Source organism: Manis pentadactyla, chromosome 17 (genome assembly GCF_030020395.1).
Source record: "Manis pentadactyla isolate mManPen7 chromosome 17, mManPen7.hap1, whole genome shotgun sequence".
NCBI lineage: Eukaryota > Metazoa > Chordata > Mammalia > Pholidota > Manidae > Manis > Manis pentadactyla.
In genome coordinates this window covers 64,459,621-64,472,650 of record NC_080035.1, presented here as the reverse complement: position 1 = coordinate 64,472,650, position 13,030 = coordinate 64,459,621, and the positions used below count along the sequence as shown (strand labels likewise).

General features: G+C 51.2%; 2 protein-coding genes and 1 long non-coding RNA gene across 6 annotated transcripts in view; 1 reads left to right on the top strand and 2 right to left on the bottom strand.

Moving 5' to 3' along the window:
• NAXD (NAD(P)HX dehydratase) overlaps positions 1-13,030 on the bottom strand; it is an 84,216-nt gene that overhangs the window by 31,240 nt on the left and 39,946 nt on the right. The gene's annotated exons all lie outside the window — the stretch shown is intronic.
• Positions 1-13,030, top strand: part of CARS2 (cysteinyl-tRNA synthetase 2, mitochondrial) — a 31,250-nt gene that overhangs the window by 6,427 nt on the left and 11,793 nt on the right. For all 4 annotated transcript variants that reach the window (XM_036893934.2, XM_036893937.2, XM_036893942.2 and 1 more), the window contains exons 4-8: positions 5,442-5,513; positions 5,602-5,707; positions 7,261-7,344; positions 9,542-9,671; positions 12,254-12,387. In XM_036893934.2, coding sequence (XP_036749829.1) covers positions 5,442-5,513; positions 5,602-5,707; positions 7,261-7,344; positions 9,542-9,671; positions 12,254-12,387 — 526 coding nt within the window. The remainder of the gene's footprint in view (positions 1-5,441; positions 5,514-5,601; positions 5,708-7,260; positions 7,345-9,541; positions 9,672-12,253; positions 12,388-13,030) is intronic.
• Positions 1,756-5,428, bottom strand: LOC130681413 (uncharacterized). The gene is made up of 4 exons (XR_008994548.1): positions 4,336-5,428; positions 3,928-4,234; positions 2,601-3,229; positions 1,756-2,494 (listed from the first exon to the last, which is right to left on the bottom strand). It is a non-coding gene; the product is annotated as an uncharacterized LOC130681413 (long non-coding RNA).

Below are 13,030 nucleotides of genomic sequence, written 5' to 3'. Positions count from 1 at the left end.
GCATGGTCCCCAGGGAGCAGGCGGGAGGCAGGGTGGGCAGCGAGGGGTTGCTCCCAGTGACCCTGTAGCACCTGCCACGTGGGGCACAGGAGGACGGGGGTCTGAGATGGAAGTTCTTTGCCCAGGGCTGTATTTGTGCTCAGCCACTTGCTGGGCTGGGCCTGGTCCTAGAGTGAAGTTTTGGGCAAACGGGGTGGAGAAAGGAATGTCCGAGATGCCATGGTCAGGACGGACCTGGGGCAAGAGCCCCACTGCCCCGCTGGAATCGCGTGTAGTGATCCACGCAGGAGCTGAGGGCAGGGCCCGGGGCGGTGCTGGGAAGGCAGATGCCAGAGACGCTGAGAGGAGGCCTGACGCGGCGAGCGGCCGAGCGGCGGGAGGAAGCCCCACAGCAGAGGTGGCACGTGGGACTGCAGGTTGGTGTTCGTTCTGTCATCACACTCAGCCAGGACCCGAGACCGTGCGGTTGGGTCCCTGCCCTTGGGGAATCGGGGTCTGCTGTGAACCTTCAAAATGGGTGGGCATGTCAACCCTGGTGACGTGGCTAGTGGGAGGCTGGACACTGGTCAGGCTGGGGGGCCCAGTGGGAAAGGTTGGGGGTTGGAGAGGCACAAGAACTGGGGGATGCGCTGGGGTGGTCGGAGGAGCAGCAGCGATAAATGAGGGAGGAATCGAGTGATTTCGAGGATCTCACAAGCACCTCGAGCAGGTGTTGGTTGTCACTTTTAAAAAGTCTTAAGAGTATTCACCATCAGTAGAACAAAAAGACATCCTACAGTATGGGAGAAATATTCATAAATGACATCCGATAAGGGGCTGACATCCAAAATATATAAAGAGCTCACGCACCTCAACAAACAAAAAGCAAATAATCCAATTAAAAAATGGGCAGAGGATCTGAACAGACACTTCTCCAAAGAAGAAGTTCAGATGGCCAACAGGCACATGAAAAGATGCTCCGCATCGCTAATCATCAGCGAAATGCAAAGTAAAACCACAATGAGGTACCACCTCACACCAGTAAGGATGGCTGCCATCCAAAAGACAAACAACAACAAACGTTGGCGAGGATGTGGAGAAAGGGGAACCCTCCTACACTGCTGGTGGGAATGTAAGGTAGTTCAACCAGTGTGGAAAGCAATATGGAGGTTCCTCAAAACACTAAAAATAGAAATAACATTTGACCCAGGAATTCCACTCTTAGGAATTTACCCTAAGAATGCAGGAGCCCAGTTTGAAAAAGACAGATGCACCCCTATGTTTATTGCAGCACTATTTACAATAGCCAAGAAATGGAAGCTACCTAAGTGTCCATCAGTAGATGAATGGATAAAGAGGATGTGGTACATATACACAATGGAATATTCAGCCATAAGAAGAAAACAAATCCTACCATTTGCAACAACATGGATGGAGCTAGAGGGTATTATGCTCAGTGAAATAAGCCAGGCGGAGAAAGACAAGTATCAAATGATTTCACTCATGTGGAGTATAAGAACAAAGGAAAACAAGGAACAAAACAGCAGCAGACTCACAGAACCCAAGAATGGACTAACAGTTACCAAAGGGAAAGGGACTGGGTAGGGTGGGTGGAAGAGAGGGAGAAGGGGGAAAAGAGGCATTATGATTCACACACGTAACATAGGGGGGCCACGGGGAGGGCGGTACAGCACAGAGAAGACAAGTAGTGACTACAGCATCTCACTACGCTGATGGACAGTGACTGTGAAGGGGTGTGTGGGGGGGACTTGGTGATGGGGGGAGTCTAGTAACCATAATGTTGCTCATATAACTGTACGTTAATGATACCAAAAAAAAAAGTAGCGAGTTGCAGAACAGCAAAAAACAAAAAGGTCTTAAGTATGAAAAAGTTGCAGAATTGATTTAATGAGCTTAAATACAGAATGTTTAATTTTTGGCATATTATGTGGCAAGATGCTGTTACAGCATTGAATAGTTTTTTATTTTCATAGTGTCTTAACTTTAAGATTATAAACCACGTATTTGAAACCCAGTTATGAAAACACGTTTGTTTTTTAGTATCTAGCAGAAAGGCTATTCTTTGTATCTGATGCAGGCTTTTTTAACGATGGAGATATCCTTCAGACCATCTGCTCCAACACTTGCTTTTAAAATATTTTAAATTGTAATATTACACTTTTCTGAATCATCCCCTTGACTTTAATTTTTGTCATAGTTTTATAGTTTGTTAGGGCTAAATCCACAGGAGGATTTCTGGAGTAAGATTTAGAACTAAGCATGGAATATTCACGAAGTCACATTTCGTATTCAGAAAAATCACAGTGAATGTTTCAGAGTGATTCAAGCCAAAGCTATTGGTTTTGTGCTTCAGAACCTGGGCCCTGGGGCCCTTCTCTCTGGGAAGAAGGCTGGACATTCAGTCTGAGTGCCGAGGGGCCCGGCCAGCAGTCGCCTGCCAAGGAGAGGGCAACCTGAAATGACTTAGGATGATGAGAGGCAGCCGGACATGAATCTGAAATGACAAGTATGAGGAGCCCATCGCAGCACCTGCCTCCTGCATTTGTTTGACAGACAGTGACAGCAGTGCTTCCCCACAAGTGCTATGATCAGCTGCTTACAAATTAAATTTAAACTCTACTTTCAGAATATGATCCCCCAGGGCCAGCAGTAGAGTGGCATTCCACCCGCATGCGGAAGCGTGTCCTCCGGGTTGTGTGTGAGAGCTGGAGAAGCCCCCTGGGCACAGGGACTGCAGGTTTGGGCGATGTCATCCTTGAAAAGCTGTTTGAAAGGCAGCGTGTGTGCCTGCGTGCGTGTGGATATGTCCATGTCACGCCCCTCACAGAACTGGACAGATTGGTTCTAAAGCTCATACGGGAGAGCAAAAAACAAGAATAGCCAGGGAGAGTCCGGAGCAGAAAAGGGGAGAGGAGGGGGTGGCACCACCACATGTTAAAGCGTATCTTCAAAGCTATGGAAACTTTCTCATATATTCTTTTATTTTTGCTCAGTTTTATTGAGGTGGGAACAGGCCTATGACAAGTGGCACAGTGCACACTAGGCGTCCAGCATGAAAGGACTGCACACCTGTATACCCAGCACCAGGGCCAGGACACCCCCATGCACCCGGCGCCCCGTCACCCTCCCTGCCACCCAGTCCACTCATCTGCCATATGCTGTCCATGTCTGTGACGGCCGTAGAAACGGAACATTACTGTATGGATCCATGAATAAGCAGTGGAACACTCTAGAAAGTCCAGAAATAGAACAAATAGTGGAAATTTGTTTCATGATAAAAATGGCATTTTGAATCAATGGGGAACAGCTGAATTATTCAATTAAAAGTGTTGACAGTTGGGGTAACCATCTGGGGAAAATAATCAACCAAAGCTGGATATATGCCTCACAACCAAATTTGAGGCAGATCAGAGATTGAATATAAAAGACATAGAACCACAAATGGCTAAAAGGACCTTGGGGCCCTTTTTGTAGCCTCACATTTCTAAGTTTGTTTCTAAACCTGAAGCCATTTATGGGAAAAGGTTGAGAAATAGAAAAGATTGCTAAATATAAAAATGAAATCTACATGTCATAAAACAACCAGTTGAAAGACTAAAAGGCTTATGTCAGAGCCAAAAGGTCAATTTCTTTCCTATGAAAATACTTCCTGTAAAGCAGTAGAGAAGCTGATCACAGGTCCTTCACTGGGAATGGTTGCATGAGCAAGAATGTTCAAGCTCAGTCAAAATAGAGAGGTACAAACGCAATTGCAGCCAGAAAGTGTATTTTAGCTGTCTCACTGACCAAGTCTGAACTGCCTGCCTTGAGCTGGCTTGGAGGTCAGCTTCCTACTGGCGTGCTTCCCATGGGAGGCGGTGGCATAGCCAGCAGAGGCACGCGTCCCTTGGTCAGTGGGTTCAGCTAGTCTGTAGCTTAGAAACATACCTGCACCATGTGAAGGGCTGGGTAGGCAGCTGTGTGTGGCCCAGCAGAGGCGGAGTGAGTAGTCGGAGAGCGCTAGGGCGAGCGTTCCTGATGGGTGAGAGGGCAGGCCATCGCCCGTGAGGCCAGAAGCGCATGTCTGCGAAGGTGCAGTCGTGTATGGAGGGCACCTTGTAGGAGGAGGATGCAGACACGGTCCAACCCGGTCACGCTCCCAAGACGATTGGTGGCAGCGCTTGCGTCTGGAAGGGAGCCAGGCCTGGACCCTCCTTGTGTCATTCACACTCTCTGCAGAGGGACTGAGTTACCTCTATAGAGAACAGAAATTACAGATAAATAAATTTGAACTATCTACTGACCTTTAGGTCCCAAATTGCATGGCATTTGAAACTTCTGAAGTGGCAAGGTGACCTTGAATTTGTAGGTCTTCTGTTTGTTTGGTCTTTTGCCCCCCGTTTCTTTTCTGAGAGGTCTGTTCTACCACAGAGCTGTAGGAGGAGGGCTGACCAGTGCTGCGCACCAGCCGCGTCCTGTGCCAGGCCTTCTGCCTCTGTAGTAGTGATAAGCAGCACAGCGTTCTCCGTTCCCACAGGTGACCGCCCAGCGTGCACACTGAGTCCTCAGCGCGGTCTAAGGGATTATTAGGGGGATTATCTCTGTGCTGCAGAGAAAGCCTGAGGCATGGAGGTTCATCGTCTTGCCCAAGAGCACGCAGCTAAAAGGACAGTGTTCGCCAGATTTTCCAGGTCACTTCTTTAGTACATGCTCACTGGGCAGGGTTTTTAGGATGACTGCCATGCTCAGACCCTGCGCTGGCAAGAATGTGGAATTCGGAGTGAGCAGGTTCCAGACAGCATTTTGCTTGAGGATGTTTCTCGGTATTCTAGAGCTGAAATTTCTTTTCTACAAACTGGAGTCCTAACAGTGTGGGGAGGAGCCGGGGAGTCGGCAGCCTGTTAGTGTGCCGGCCGCTCTGAGAATCTGGAGCTCGGGGTACATGCCGCCAAATGCCCTGCACTCAGAATTCAGTGTCCGTCTCTCGGGGGTTTTGCTCATCCCCAAAAGCACAGCCACCGGCCCTTGGGGTTGAATATCCATCACAGTCCCTATTTTCAGGTGTTACATTGCTTTCAAAATATTAATTACTGATTTCCTCTTGAATGTAATTTTGACTTGTTTTCTTTTCCCCCTGTGCTCAACTTCCTGGTAATGACGGAGAGTAGATGGCTCTGGCTTGCCCATTTTTGCATGTTTTGGGGTTTTTTTTGGAATTACGTAGAGGAAATTATGACATTATATATTCCTTTTTTTTTCTCTCCAACCAGAAAGTGGTCAATAAAACCTTTCTGACTAGCCAAACTCCTAGTATAAGTGCAATACCTAAAATTAAGTGCCCGTTTTGTGAGCAGGCAGTGCCGGGCGGGGCCAGCCTCCTGGTGGCCCCTGGGGGTGGCTGGCCCTGTGGCTGTCGTGGACTCTCCAGACCTCACTAATGATGCGCTCTGACCTTTTCACAGATGAACATATCACCTGCCTCCCTCGCCAATCTTTACGAAGAAGATTTCAAACAGGACATGGCAGCCTTGAAGGTAAGGCCCTGGGGCTCCTGCCGTGGGGTGGGGGCCTGTGGGCCGGGGACCCCCCTGAGCCGCACTCAGCACCTCTGCTTCCTTCCAGGTCCTCCCACCCACCGTGTACTTGAGGGTGACTGAAAATATTCCTCAGATAATTTCTTTCATTCAAGGAATAATCGCTAATGGGCATGCTTACCCAACAGCAAGAGGTGGGTGTGCCAGTAACACCGATTGTTGGGTGATGCTGAGGAGTTTGAGAAAATTTGAGTTGTTGGGATGTGCTGAATGCTTTGCTGTCGGATTCCTGTGGTGTCGCGCGGCGGGACTCACCGAGGAGGGGAGGCCGGGTGTCTCGTAGAACAGCCCGGCTTCGGACCGCTTCCTCTGGGCAGGGGCTTGTGGGCTTGGGAGACGCTGCTTTTTGTCTGGCGGCCTCAGGGACGGTTGGCCCCACGGTGTTTCCCTGTTCTCAGCGTGCCCCATCCGTCCAGGCCTTCTTCCGGGCCCACACTCCCCCCTAAACCCTGACCGAAGCTCGATCTTCCAGGAAGCCTCCCTGCCAGGGCCAGACAGGGACTCCTCGCCCTGAAGGCACGTGCCGTGCTGCCGGGGCCGCCAGTGCCTTTCCCTCAGCACGTCTTGGGCCACAGAAGCCCCCTGCTTTCAGTGGAGGACCCTCCTGAGTGCCCAGCCGGGGTCAGGCATTGCGTGGGCTTGGGGGTACCTGATGCCAGCAGAGTGCGAAGCGTCCGCGTGAGGACGGACAGTCGTGGGGATTTGCCGGACGTCGGTGCCCTCTGTCGCGCGCATCCTCCTGGGGTGCAACCCGCCTGGGCCTGTCTCAGCATTTATATGAACACAGACCCCATTAACTGGGATTTAGTGACAATTCCACAAAAGCTTGGTTGTGATTTGATGCCTGAAGTCTTTGTGAAGAAACAGTTTGCTCAGCGAATTGATAACATTAAGCAGAGGCACAGGAAAATGCTTCCTTCACCAAAGGGCGCAGCAGCCTTTCTTCTCCGAGCGTTTCAGAGCGCTGTTCGCATTCTGACCAGCAGCCTGTCCGCTTCCCCCGTGCTTCTCCTGTTTTCACCAGTTTATCCCCAGCCGCGGTTTGAGCCCAGCCCGGCTATAAGCTCTGAGTGAACAGGAGGGGCCCGGAGGGGTTGCGGCCAGCCTCAGGCGGCGGGCCTTGTTTCCCGAGCCCCTCCCGATTCGGGAACGGGGTCTGATGGCCACAGGCCCCTCTTCTGGGGAGGGACACAGCCTGATCAGTCGGCTCTGACGCACCCTGCGTGACCTCTCCACCCTGCCCAGCTGGAAAGCGGTGCCCTCAGTCAATGGGGGACAGTCAGGGGGAGATGTTTGTGATCTAGGGAAAAAGGGAGTCAGGCCGCATCTGGGTTGCGAAAGGGTTTCTCTGTTTATTGGGTGTAACACGGAGCCCAGGGCTGCCTGCAGGATGAGACACATAGTTTCCCTTTTCCTCGTTGAAAATAGTCTGGACAGCGACACCACTTCTTAAGCTTGGGCTCCCACCTCTCCGTCAGGACGGACATTCAGCACGTGTCCCCGTGCATGCTTTTATGAGACAGCGGCCAGGCGTTCATTCGGATTTAAAAATGCAGCACAGAGGCCAGATGAGCGCCAGACGCCGTATTCTGGGTTTAGGTCCCGCTCCTCGCTAGCTGCAGGCTGGTGCAGATGCTGGTGCGTACGGCTGAGGACTGACGATGTCACGATTACCACTGTCAACCAGGCAACGTCTACTTCGACCTGCAGTCCCGAGGAGATGACTACGGCAGGCTGGTCAGCGTGGTCCCCGGCCCCGCCGCAGAGGCAGGTGGGTGGCCCTCGGGCTGGGCTTATGTGTTCCCCGTGCTCGGTGGAGAGCAGCGACCCCCTCCCTCCCAGACGTGACGGCGCCGGAGTGTTGATCACATCCGTGTTTTAATTTGTTTTTTTTGAATAGAGTTCACACAGCAAGTTGCCTGTGCCCCTCTCACACCCATCTGGCCGGCAGCTCACTGCCCTGGGGCCATTACGGGGCCCCCGGAGCTGTCCCTGAACGTGAAGCACGTGTGAATTGGTGGCATGTTACCGCACTTCTCCATCTTGCTGTTGTGTACTAAGTCCCCCGGGGTACTTTGCCACATATTATGTTCCTGGTGCGTTTGAGTCTATTCCATATACTCTTCTGCCCTAGGGGCTATTAGATCACCCTTTTTTTTTTTTTTTTTTTGAGAGGGCATCTCTCATATTTATTGATCAAATGGTTGTTAACAACAATAAAATTCTGTATATGGGACTCAATGCACAATCATTAATCCACCCCAAGCCTAATTCTCAACAGTCTCCAATCTTCTGAAGCATAACGAACAAGTTCTTACATGGTGAACAAGGTCTTACATAGTGAATAAGTTCTTACACGGTGAACAGTGCAAGGGCAGTCATCACAGAAACTTTCGGTTTTGATCACGCATCATGAACTATAAACAGTCAGGTCAAATGTGAATATTCGTTTGATTTTTATACTTGATTTATATGTGAATCCCACTTTTCTCCCTTATTATTATTATTATTGTTATTTTTAATAAAATGCTGAAGTGGTAGGTAGATGCAAGATAAAGGTAGAAAACATAGTTTAGTGCTGTAAGAGGGCAAATGTAGATGATCAGGTGTGTGCCTATAGGCTAAGTATTATAGATCACCCATTTTTATGGAGAGGAACTAAGTATACAGAACTACTACAGAAATGTTAAAAGGGTGCAATTTAAGAGAACCAAACAAAAACAAGCAAAAACCCAAAAGACAAACTGTCCAAGATATTTCTGTCTACAGGCATTTTCGTCCTGCCCTATAACTATGCTGTTAAAACCTAATTCCTAATGTATTCGACTCCTCAGAAATGGTGTTGCTTTTACTCAACCCGGAATGTCTGCTCCCTTCCCAGAAGGCATCCCGGGAGGGGTGGTGTGCCTGACGGCGGAGTTTCCGAGGCACACGTTCTAGCGTCAGCAACACACTTGTTTTTAATACACTTTATTTTTTAGAGCAGTGTTGGGTTTATAGCCAAACAGGGGGCAAGGTAGAGACCGCACAGGCGCCTGCCCCCAGCCCCCGCACCGCCCGCCTCCCCACCAGACGGGACACCCGCCGCCCCTGAGGGGCGCACACGGGCACCTCTCCCGGCCAGCGTCCACACTTCTCATCAGGGTCACGCAGGTTGGACATGTGCCCAGTGTCCCCGCATCCGACGGGAGCGGCCCTGCCCCGAGGCCCCGGGCTCCTGCCCCTCCCGCCCTGCCCTCCCACCCCATCCCGTCCCGGTGGCTGTGCCCTCCCCAGACTGTCACAGAGCTGGGATCGTGCAGGCGCAGCCTTCTCGCACTGGCCTCCCCCGCTCTGCACGCCGCAGTCAGGGCTCCCCCGGCCGCCCCGCCGCCCAGGGCTCCGTTTTAGAGCTGGGTGACACCCCACGGCCTGGCGGTGCCGCAGCGTGTTTGCCCACCGCCTGCCGGAGGGTGCCGCGGTTGCTCCCACGCTGGAGCCGAAGGAGCACCAGGCCCTGGCTTGTAGGGCCTTGGCCGTCATCTAACCCTCCTCCTCTGAGCCTTCTTCCTCTTTGAATGTGATTGATACTTTGGTAATTTCCTTTTTGCTCTATTGGTTATTATCTTTTTGGGGGGAAGTTTACCCCTGTATCTGAAACTCAGGCACCTCTATGTAGAGCTTTCCGCAGGAGGCAGAATAAGGAGGAATGGGTGCTCAGCCCCATGCACCCCTAGGAAGCAGCAGTGTGTCTCTCGAATCTCCACGTTTACTAACCTGGCCTCTCCGCTGGTGGCCTGTCCCGGTGGAAGCGTGCACTTGGCCGTCTGGCTGTCCTGTGGGGAAAGAAGCCCTCTGAATGCGAAGGGTCAGGTTCCTTTGAAGACGGAAGAGGATCTTGGGGGTGGGCCTCCTGCCGCCATCTGGGGCGCTCCGCGGTGGTCTGGCCACTTTGGGTTTTCTCCCCAACGGAGCATTCGCTCTTGCAGGTGATTCTGACAAGCGGCACGCCAGCGACTTCGCTCTGTGGAAGGCAGCCAAGCCCCGGGAGCTGTTTTGGACCAGTCCTTGGGGGGATGGACGGCCTGGCTGGCACGTCGAGTGCTCTGCCATCGCGAGGTGAGGTTCCCTGGGTCCTTACCAGTCGTGTGGACGCAGCACACTGGGGTGGCCGCCAGCCTGGCCACGGAGGAGGCAGCAGGAGCACATGCCCAGCCCTCCAGCCAGGGCGCTGGCAGTCCTGTGCTGGGAGCCCCCCCGGGCTCGGTTCTGCGGTCCCTCACTCACGAGCAGGTGGGGCCTTCTGCCTGTACCCCGGCCCGCCCCAGAGGCCCCTGTGGCCGCCGGCCTGGGCAGCTCCAGGCACACACTACCTCTCTGAGCCCTGTGCCACGCCCCTCTGCTGCCCTCCTCCCCATCTGCCCAGACCTGCTGCTGCCCACCGCCCGGCCCCCCGAGGGCATGGTGGCTCTGCTCTCACCGTGGCTCCTGCGTGGTGACATCTTCCGGTCTCGGCGTCTCTGCTGGCCCTCCCCACCTTCGCGGATCTCTGGGGCCTGTTGCTCCGGCCCTGCCTTGGGTCTGATGGTGGCCAGGTGCCCCTTCTCGTGTGCGTGGCGTGTGTGCGTGCATCACGGGGCACAGGAGGTGGCCCATTGTGTGTGCCCTCCTGTGCTGGCTTTTTCCCTCGCCGTCTCATGACCCCACATACCCTTTCACCATGCCCGTCATTGTTGGCACACGTGGCCCCTTCCCTGTATGCGCACTCAGCTATCCTAGCATCTTGCTCATAGATACCTGCGGGGAACAACCTTGGGCATCTATTTCTCGGGTGGAAGTGAGGTAAGGGCTTTTTAGTATCATTAGTAACTTACGGATTTTGATGTATTTGATGGGTTTCAGTTCATGGCAGGTATTAAATATAATAACTATCTTAAAAATTAGAAACATGAAGTATGATTAAGGTGAATATTCCAAACTGCTAGCTAACTAGCTACACCAGACAGCTTAGATCAGCCAACCCAGTCGCCTCAGATGGTCCTGGCTGGGCACAGACGTGGGCATCTGGAGGGACGGTATCTCTGGTGGCGTATTCCCCTGCACTGACCCAGACAGGTTCTGTTTTCAGTGTAGCTCACCCCGTTCCTCCACGACCTGCCTGTCCACATTTTCATCCTAGGGGACACCTTGAGAGAGTCTGACTTTTCCACCATGTCTAACCGGTTGTCCTCACCCAGGCTAACATCCGTGTGACGCATACGGAAACATATCCATGGATCTGCAAGACAGCTGTCTTATTAGCATGATGCAGGGGTCCAGCTTTTCATTAAAAAACAAACCACTTAGTCCAGCCTGAAGTCTTGCTGTAAACACCTGTATTTATACTTATTTAACAGCAATGTGGGATGTTCATTGGGTTGTAAAAAGGTGCTTACTTTGTAGATTCAAGTAATTTCTCTAAGGCATGTAGAAAAAACATTTAGTAAATTTCAAATGCAGTGTTACCATTAAGCATTTTATTTTTGGTGAAATCTAAATAATGAAAATACACTTCCATACCTTCTCAGCTCTCTCTTACTGTAAAATAGCTCTAATGTACAGGAAGACTAGAGGCCGGTGTAGTGCACATGTGGTCCTAGTTCAGCTTTATTAAACCTGCACAGTCATACCGGCTGCAGGTCGCAGTGAACGTGAATTACTCGTCACAGACGCGAGTGCGGCCCCCGGCGCTCCCCCAGCCCTGGGCCCTCCCCTCCCTTCGTAGCGTTTGAGCTTCCAGGACTCAGAGACATTCTCTAAAACCCCTTGCCAAGGAAGTGCAGTGAGGGCTCACCTGCTCGGTCATACTGCGTTTCTCTGCCGCCACCTAGCTCAGGCGTGATGGCTGCACCCGTGGTTTTTCTGGGTTCGGGAGGCCAGACCAGTGGGAGAGGAGTCAGCCTGCAGCAGGATGGCCTCAGCAAGGCTGTGCACCTTGAAAAACATGCATTTTGAACCATTTTTAGAAAATTCATGAGAGTCTGCGTCTCCACCATGCTGATTGTTGCTTTTTCATCAATGTTTGCATTTCGTGTCCTCAGCAGCCACCACTAGCCTGACTGCTCACACTGGTGCCCACGGTTTTTGCAGGTGCTGTGGCAGCAGCTGTGCAGGTGTTAGCGTCTGTCCAGCGCCTGGGTCTGGGAGCCCCAGTCGTGCTGGGGTGCAGTTTGCAGGATGGGAGGCCTGTTAGGCTGTGGCGCACAGCAATTCAGCAGAACTGGCGCTGAAACGCTGCTCTGAGTCCCGTTACCTTTTTACTCTAGTGACCACTAAATAGGTGTCTTCAAAAGCCAAATTAAGGGTTCTCCTAATTTTGTAATTCTGTCTCTGATGGTTGGAAAGCCACTAAACCTCTACCTTTTGAAAGTAAGAAAAGGTCATTTTGTTAGGATTTTCCAGACCAGATGCTGTATCTGGCACAAAGAGAATTCTTCTTTCCTGGGAAGAAAAGCTAAGAATTAGGGCTTTCTGAAGTTTTCAGTTATGAAGTATTTCATTTTCCAGTGGCATCAGTTAAATTATCATGCATACTGATAAAATAGAGGTATCAAAATCGAGGTATCTGTTCCAGTCATTGCACAAAGGCTGGCGGGGTTAAACATGAGATGTGTCTGGAGAAACGCGTCTGAATGAATTCCCTGCTCCTTGCTGTCACGCAGCTCGGTGTTTGGCAGGTGCCTGGACATCCACTCTGGGGGCATCGATTTGGCTTTCCCGCATCATGAAAATGAAATTGCACAGTGCGAGGCGTTTCACCAGTGCCAGCAGTGGGGAAATTACTTTCTACATTCTGGTGAGTAATGGCGGCACATTAAGTTGTTCTATTTTTATTTGTCAATTTTGTCTTTATTTCTGGAACAGCTACATTTGGAAACATAGGTCAGCTAGTAGGCCATGCAACCAAGTTATCTTTTAAAGAACTTGTTCTTGAACTCAGTCATTTGGACGTGAACTTCCTTGGACTGGGAAAAGTAGTTTTCCTTTTTGGACCGCAAATACGAGCCGACCAGAATGTGGACACTGTTTTGCAATGCTGTCCTGTGTAAGTTTCTTTCAAATAAGCAGGACTTTTTAAAAGGCTTTTCAAATAGCGTGATGCACTAATTATGAACATGTCATTTTTGTAATACTGTCAGCCAGGTGTATCTGGCCCTACATTCACTATTCAAACAACGTGTTTGGTCAGCACTTGCCAGCTGTTCGCAGAAGCAGATGCGAACATGGAAATGGGGGCATCCTGGGTAGAGCTGTTTTGGAATTCGCTTTCATTGTGGGAAGACTCACGTGCCCAAATTTTGGCAAAGGTTGTGGGGCCACAATGAACTGGTTTTACCACCTTTTTGGAATAGACAGTGAAGATATTTGGGGTGTGGAAAGGTAAAGGGTGTTCAGTGGTGATGGGGTTGGGAGATGCAGATAATCAACATCTCAAGCAG